Source organism: Protopterus annectens, chromosome 5.part1, assembly GCF_019279795.1.
Source record: "Protopterus annectens isolate FY-2018-M chromosome 5.part1, PAN1.0, whole genome shotgun sequence".
Taxonomy (NCBI): domain Eukaryota; kingdom Metazoa; phylum Chordata; order Ceratodontiformes; family Protopteridae; genus Protopterus; species Protopterus annectens.
Genome location: NC_056736.1, coordinates 432,531,540 through 432,540,591, shown reverse-complemented (window position 1 = coordinate 432,540,591; position 9,052 = coordinate 432,531,540). Strand labels below are relative to the sequence as shown.

The 9,052-nt window shown below is 35.1% G+C and overlaps 1 protein-coding gene across 1 annotated transcript in view; it reads right to left on the bottom strand.

Annotated features, from left to right (window-relative positions):
- Positions 1-629: 629 nt before the first annotated feature.
- Positions 630-9,052, bottom strand: part of LOC122803208 (olfactory receptor 142-like) — a 70,839-nt gene continuing 62,416 nt past the window's right edge. The window contains exon 3 of the mRNA XM_044072814.1: positions 630-1,620. Coding sequence (XP_043928749.1) covers positions 630-1,620 — 991 coding nt within the window. The remainder of the gene's footprint in view (positions 1,621-9,052) is intronic.

The window sequence follows — 9,052 nt, the reverse complement described above, 5'->3', positions numbered from 1 at the left end:
AATTTCTGGACTTAATATTGCTTAGAATAAGAAAGATTAATGAGAAATAACTTAAGAGTTATGAAATGTTTTTTCTGGATTGTTAATAAAAATGTTAGAAATCATTATAGCTGTCACTTTTATTGTCCAAACGTTTGCTCTTTGCAGAAAATGTAGATTTAATATCACATGTTTGCATACATGTTTTCATTGCTGTTTAATGTACTGAAAGAACCATTGATTCAGACTTCTAGTTTACAGTGCAATTGTTAGAAAGATCGATCTTAAAATAAAACACCAAGCTTCCAATAGTCGTGTAATAAATCCAAAAAAATGTATTAATGTATAATGTATTAAAGAGGTCTGAAGAAGTTCTATATGAATGAAAGCGCTTACTGGTTGTTTTTATTTTATTAAAAGTGTGTATTTAAAAGATTGATCTTATATATTGGTTAAACAATTCACTGATGGTGCTTTGAAAACAAGCTACTTCCTTATGAGGTAATGACATATAGATTTTTACTCTGATGAGATGTAAAAGAAAAATAGTGCTTTATCTTAAAAGATTTATTGCTTATATGAAAGCATATAATAAAAATTAACTCTAGGAGTTGTCATTACTTGATCAGCTTAAACCATTATTTACTGAACTACCCATTAATAAACTTCACATTAAAACCCATTTTCCTCTTCCTAATTACATTTTGCATTGTTTTTCTTATCTCATGTGTTCGTATTCCATAGATAACTGGATTCAAAAATCCAGGAATGATTAAACTTGATATTGACGTGAGGATCGGTACATCTATATTATTAATCCATTGCAACCGAGATTGTAAAAGTGCAAAGATACCTGAGGTAAAATATAGAAATAATAACAACAAATGTGTTGTGCAGGTATTTAATGCTTTAACTTTAGCACCTCCAGAAGCTTTATATGAAACTCGGAAAATTTGTGCATAAGAATAAACAATAACAGCAATTAGTACAGTACTATTAATTATTGATATGCATGTGTCATTTACATGAGCTATTGTCAAAACTGTGCATGATAACTTTAAAAAAGTTAAGATATTACAAAAGAAATCCTCTATAGTGTTGCTACATATAGGATATCCTATGGTGGGTGAAAGACATGACAGTACCAGGCAAAAAGAATAAAACCATGGAACTACTAAAAGAATACGGACTCTGGCTTTTGTCATGATACTGACGTACTTTAAAGGGTTACAAATGGACAAATATCGATCGTAAGCCATTAATGTAAGGAGTGACAATTCATTAAATCCACAAATGTATAGGAAAAATGTTTGTAGAATGCAACTAATGTATGAAATGGATTTATCTTCAGAGAGCATATCTATCAGTAGTTTTGGAAAAATTATTGTGCTTCCATACATTCCATTTAAACATAAATTACAAACAAAAATATACATAGGCTTATGTAGAGTGTGATGCAAGACTATTATGGAAATAAGCAGCGCATTAACAAAGGATGATAACAAGTAAATAATAAGACAGACTACAAAATAAGTATACTTAAACTGATCAGTTTCATCAAACCCAGTCAGTATTAAAGTAGTCCAGTTTGAAACATATTCCATTCTCTTCAGTTTGCTGAAATGAAGTTCAAAACTCAACCTGCAAAGGAAAGTATGGTATATTACAGGGAATTTGACAATGAGGTTTATATTAGAACTGCAATGTCTTTTGAGACGACATCCTTACAAATTACATATTTTACATCAGGCAAATAAGTATTTCTTTAATAAAGTTTAACAGTAGCTAAAGGGTCATTACTGAGTTTATTGTATAAATGATACACTGACAATATATATATATGAATACTGATAAGAATGCTGAATAGTGAATATTAGAAATATAATATAAAGTGTCCATAGCCATATTTTTTTACCAAGCATAAATTAACCCCCCTGCACACACATATACATACACACACATACACATACATGCACACATATATATGTCTATGTGTGCGTAATCATCTAGCAGAAATTAAGCAATATTATGAATATTATCATTACTGTTTCCTGAATGCCAATTAATTTAAAAATAAATCTTCAAAACATACCATGTAAGATGAAATGTGTATAGCAGCACGGACTGAAATTTGCGCAGATTTTTGAAGACTAGAGCAAAGCATCATAATTTATACGGTAAACCTGTCTAGGGAACAGTCTGCCTGATGTGGAATAATACTATCTCATGGGAACACTTCTCATGACAAGTTCTCTTCTTACAAGAACTAAATGGCCTTAAAGGTGTTGTTTTATAATCATCTCAAATTCCAGCTAATGTAAATATGCCTTCAGATTCTAGCTGCAGGTTTGTGAGTGCATGCATCTCTGGTGAAGGCTTATCACAATTAAAGATAAAATTATGCAGTGAAATGAGATGAAAATGAATATATTTTTTCACTGCAGCACTTCTACTCCAGTCTGTTTATATTTGTAGTTCTTTTCTATTATAGCTGTTTTGGCTGCCAATATTTTGCTAAATTATGGATTTCTCCATTATTAGAACATCTAATTACTAACAATGTAAACACATGTGTATGTTTTAATAATAATTTACATTTTAAACACATGAATTGTAGCCAGGTATATTACATTTAAAGGAGTCACTGCACTGAGTGGATCAATTTGGCTGAGGGTTGTTATAATTTCCTATGGCTTGTTTCTTGTTTACACTTCTCTGGCTTACTCAATTGAGTTAAATGAAAATTCTACCTTGGAATTCTAAAATATGTTTTCCACACAACAGCTGACACTGGGATGGACATATTAACCTAATCTTGGTTTAGTGCTTTATTTTCCCATTACCAGAATCCATTTCAAGACCCCTTCATATGTGTCATGTTAGACATAAGGAAGTTATGTTGCCTTCCTAATGTTTGAGATACAGTGGCAGCAGTGTGAGTCACAGACATCTTGCACATTTTCTATAGCAGAAGTACGTGCATTTTGTTTCTGAATGGCGGTCATATATATACTTCTCTCTGAGCCTGTTTTAAGCAACTCATACCAAGTTAAAAACTGCAGCCTAAGAAACTAGCTAAATTACAGGCTTCCATCAGGATTGTCATTTTATAGTTCTATGCTTTGAGCACTGGTAGACCCCCCCCCCCAATCTTACTGATTTGTCCAAATTACCACTGTAATCCAAAAGCTGCTAATCAACACTTCAAAGAACTTGTCCTGCTACTCATCAGACCAGTGCCAGTAGCAGTAGGAAGATTTTTATTTTGTTGTTACCCGAATGTTAATGTGTTTATGCACTTGCTGGTTTTGTTCTAAAGTATTTTATAAGCACAACACACACACACACACACACACACACACACACACACACACACACACACACACACACACACACACACACACACACATGCACACACACTCATAATACTTACAGCTATCTAAACTCATGTAAAAGTGTCTCATGCATTATATTTTCCCACATCTTTTACATTGTTACCACTTGTCCTGGTATTCAAAAAACTCCTTGTAGGCTTCATGTAAAGTCTACATGGAGTTTAAGTGTTTTCATGGTGAACAGCAGTGCTAACTGCATATTCATGCAGTGAACTACATTTAAACATAAATAAGTGTGGTTTTATGACTATCAACAGTGTTGCCGGCCAGGAAACCATGTAAACTAACACAGATAGTGAACTTGTTTACTATGGTGCAAACTGGGTTAGTGGGATTGTGTGGAATGCCACAATGATTACCAGGGCTTAACATATAATAATGTATATGGTCTAAACACAGAACATGACAGTGTATATGGTGCAAAGTATTGTGAAATCCCAATCCAGGCATTCTGTAAAAAAGTTGTGTAAATGATCTGCAAGGGTACATGGACTGCTATGAAAAATAAACAGTAAGGAAGTGTGTGTATTAAATAGGGACATGCAGATGAAATGTAGCAATGAACACAGGGAAGGAGGACAGGTGAAACTCCCTCATGTACAGCAGATGAGGACATGTCAATGGAAGACAGTTGCAGCAGGAAAACTAATCACATATCAATATGGTAGAGTACGGACTGCACAGTGAAAATGTGCATTGTGTGACTGTCACACAAGGTGACATAACAATGGAGAAGATATCTTCGTCAGATAAGCATCCTTACATGAACAATGCAGAGAACATCTATCAGGGGATGTTATATACAACTAGGGTAGGGTGCATATTGTGAAGCTGTACAAACTCATTTGCTGAATAAACACACTTGTGCAACTATTATGACATCAGCAATCTAAGAGGGTTTCTTATTTGTACTACTTCATATTATATTATGATGATTTAAATATAGTATCACAGTTTTCTGTACATTTAGAGAAAAGTCAAAAAAAGTCACTTAAAATATCGGGCTTTTCCTTTTTTCATGCCCACCCAGGGCAGAACTGCCTAAACCAGTATGGCTCTGGAGAAAGACAGATACATAGTAACCCTATGAACTAGGTGCACTGATACTGTTTCTCTTCCTCTGTGCAATAAAGACAGTGAAAAACAGTTTTGCAACTCCATTTTAATAACAGCTTCTTAACTGCATCAGTAGGACTAATTGCCTATGTATGATTGTGGGTAGTACCTGACAGGGAGATCTACACACTTCCCTGTGTCCTTGCCACAGATACAAGATATAAATTCTTTTGCCAAAGCATGTGAGAAGTTAAGCTGAAAATAAGAGTAGGTAGAATTTCCCTTCCTTTGATTCAAGGCAAGGAAATGAAAGTTTCATCAAGCACAAGGAGGTTTCTATTACCTAAACAGAACTGGAAGCATACTGTAGGGAGAAAAGCATCCTAAAGGTTGAGATAAGTAGTAGAAGAGGCAGTCTTTTTCTTTAACTTTAAATTTCTATTTGGTTTGGTAAACAAATACCTGATTCAGTCTATCAGTTGACAATGACTAATTCCACACTGATGGTTTCAGATAGTACTTTGATTACTGGCTGCAGGCTATCTGAAGCATTTCAAAAAAGTCCCTTTTTCTCTTTTTATTAGCATCACATGGCTCACTAGATTGTGGGAAGGCTATTCAATACAAATGTAGGCAATTTCATGTAGTGTTTTTTGTTGTTTTTTGTTATATAGTGGTGGTTGTCTTACTGCTATAGATATTTGTTCCTATTTTGATTATTTTAGTTTCTCAGTTGATATTTCAAGCTTTATTGCATTTGACATGCTGCATCTGAAATCCTTTTAATTCTCATTTGTCTGCTCTAATTAAACTTGGTCATGGTTTAATTACATATGCAATATGGTGCTGCATTTATTCTTATCAGTGAGCTGCAGTAATAAATATTGCTTCCTCAGAGTCCTTGATAAGTCAGCGTCAGTAGTGTAACAGGTTGCACACTCTCCATTGTTGCAGAAGTATCTATTCCCACACCGGGTAGACCAATTTTTGATACAGTAGTGTATCCTTCAGATGAGATATGAAACTGATGCTCCAACTGTTTGTGTTAATGGTAGCTTATCAAAAAGAGTATGGGAAGTTCACTGATGCCCTGGCCAAATTTCCCATTTCATAAATGTCATCTCTGATCTTCCCTGTAAAGAGGCTAATAGCCTAGTGGGATGAACCTGTCAACAAAGGGTATATAAAAATTAGAATGCTACATTTTTCTTTAGTTTAATTTCTCAATGCATCTAAAACAGAGTAAATGAATGAATGAAAATTTAATTTATAAGACGTGCAAGTAGATCTGCTTCATAATCATGCAAATAAGTCACTGAACTGGATGGTGCAGTGGTGCAGATTTGGTGTTGTCGCCTCATAGCAAGAGGTTCTCCGGTTCAATTATTGGTGGGGTGCCTTCTGTGCGGAGTCTGCATGTCCTTCTTACGTTTGTGTGGGTTTCCTCTGTGTGCTCCGGTTTCTTACCACATTACAAAAACATGTGTCTGGAGTGTTTCTCCTCGGGCTGCTGAAAATTGGCTTTGTTCCAAGTCAGACTTTCTTGTTAAACAAATGTTGAATAAAACTGCAAACTGTAATACCTGAAACATATAGTTAAATTAATAAAAAAACAGTAATAGTCAATTGCAGTGTAGCTTCATTATAGTGTAAGATCAACTATTTGGATACACAAATGAGTTTTAAACCTTTCCTAAATGAAAGAAGAGTTCTGTAGTCTCTAATCTACCAATGACTATGTTTTCAGAGAATGATGGATACATGAAAAAAAAAGACTGACCACAAGCAACCTCAGTTTTAGAATGGCATATACTGTGATGCTTTAATGGTCTTTGTGGACTCAATAGAATACCTGCTGCTGAGATCAATGTAATGAGAATGATGTATTTCATTGACTGAACCTCAGTAAAGATGTAACACTTGATGAAGGTTTTAAATTTCTAAGTGAAGTCGTGAAGGGGGTATCTTTTTATCATGACTTACAGTAACTTACACGATTATTATGACAACTAATGGTCAAAGACAGTCATCATCCTGTAGTGGAGGTATTGAAGGCTTTGCTTCCCCAGGAAAAAAAACATTCTTTCTGATGAAAACATTCTTTCTTTTTTTTTGAATGCCTGCTTTAACTTTCAAGAAGTTTCATAGCATTTCAGTTCATCAGTGTATGTATAGCAACATCATGCACATAAAATAGTATGTTTCTGTTCCAATATATAACCTTCAAGCCATATGACATCTTGCAGTCCTTGACTGAACAACAGAGCTGAAATGATGCAGCATAATAGGTCAATATATCCTTCTTGCACCTGGTGCTTTCACAATGTAGAAATATATCGATAAGATAAAGGTTATGCAGCAGAAAGGAGTCAGAATGCCTAATACTGAATTTTCCTTGGGTATCTTGCCATTCATCCTTGTGGTAAAACGGCAGTATCACAGGAAAGAACATTCCTACATATGTCCAAAGCAACTGAATTTGTCTGGATGTATCAGCCAATACTGTTTTATATGCAAACTTACCTCCATTTGTTTCCCTACTCAGGTTAGAACAAAAGTAATTTGAAAGATTTAGAAATCATCTTAAAAAACACATTCCATGATAGCACTATATCCTTCAATTGGATAATGGTAAAAAAAATCCCTGTGATATCACTCATGAGTAAATCTGGCAATGCAAGCAAAGCTGATTAAAAATTACATACACTAAGTAGAGTATAATTTGAACCCTGGCCTAGTCATGCATTCCTCCAATTGATTCAGCTGTGCTGCTGGAAAATTAACTGGAATATTTTTTTCTGAAGGGCTTTGTTTTGAGACTGCTTTAGGAAAACTAACAGTTCCATAATTTTGTTTGCAATTGTTCCCTAATATGAACCCCATACTTATTGATTCTTCAGAGAAGATACTAACCTTCTGCTTTCAACCTACCTCCTTTTCTACAATTCTGACTGGCAAAGTAAAGCCTTCTTAACTAACTGGTGCTTATGTACCTATTCAAAAGAATATCCCCACATCCTACAACACAAATGTAAAGACATATTTGTCTTTTTCATGGCTGGCATGTTAAAATTAATATGGTGGTTCTCAACAATTGGATTATTACAAGTGACCCAAAAATCAGAAAAATGTATAAATCATGTTTATGGCTGTCTGATACAAATATGAAAGTAATGTTTATAGTCATATTATAAAGAGCTGATTGCAAACAGAAAGGCACTCATAGGTTCATAGGATGGTACTAGGCTATTGGCCCTAGGGCCTATACAAGCCTAGCCATAACAATTCCCTGGTTATTTCTTCCCACAATATTTACTTCCCTGTATGGGCAGTCTAGTCCAGAGTCTGGGGAGTCTCTGGGTCAGGAGCCTATCCCTCCAGCATGTTTTGTTCATTGCGATGATAAGGTTTAGATCCCTGGAGCATGTGTCACTGAGGGATTGGAATTTCATTAAGTGTAGCATGTCCAACAGCTCTGGGTTTGACTTCTTTAATTAATAATATATTTGCTAATTTGTACCGCTTTCTATACAAAGTTACTTGTCTGGTTTCTTCAAAAATGAAAGCTATGGGAACCCCAAATGGTTTTAATTTGTGAAAGGAGACTTGGCAGCCAGAGTAATGACTCTATGATAGATGATCATCCACTGTGAAGGAAGACCTGGAAGACAAAGCTGGAAATTGCTCTTATCAGTGAATTTCAGATATGCCTAACAATACAGACTGTTTCTGAGCAGATTACAACTTTCTTAAAGGTACTTGATGTAAATTTAGTTGAACCACAAGACTTTGTGTTTACTTGGAAGAACCTGCGTATTTCATTTGTAAATGACAAACCGGTGTCTCGGCTGTTTTGATCTTCTACATTGAAAGAATGCAGTAGGCTTTTTGGCACACATTATTAAGGCAAATACCTTGATACTATACCAGTTGTTGCCAACATGAGTATGATTTTCCTCAAAATAGAACGGGTGTGACAGAAAGAGATAGTCCTTTGATGTGTGCTCAGAATTTTTGCTTTTCTTTTTGATTACATCAAGTATAAAACATTTTGCCAAGATGACCCTGGAAAAGCAGTTATTGCAGACCTTAGTTTTTACAGTTGAAGGGACATTCACAGTAGCTAAGATGAAAGCTACCACTAATTTAGTGCCACCATTAAAACCACTAACAAAGCAGAGTACTTCTCAGAAGTCAAGGCTGATGTCAAAATCCTTGGGCTGACAAATTTGCAGATGATTGCAAACTGGGAGAAGTCATAGAATCCCCCAAGTCACTAGCATCTTACAAGAGGATCTAATATAAACAGATGATGGGTGCCAAAGCCATGGCTTAAAACTCAATGCAAAAAAATGCATTATAGTACTTTTGGTTGGACACCCCAGGAACCTCATCATCAGTAAAACACCCTTAAGAGTTGACCCACTAGTTGGGGATCTGGGAATACACATAGATAGTAACCTGGTCTTCCACCAGCATGTGTCCAACGTTTTAAGAAAATCCTGCTATGTTTCTCAATTTATAAGTTAGTGAATCACATCTAGGTTAAGGGAAGTCATTTTACCACTATACTCATCCCTCATTAGACCCTCATAGGGAAATGCAGTAACTGGAATGTCTAC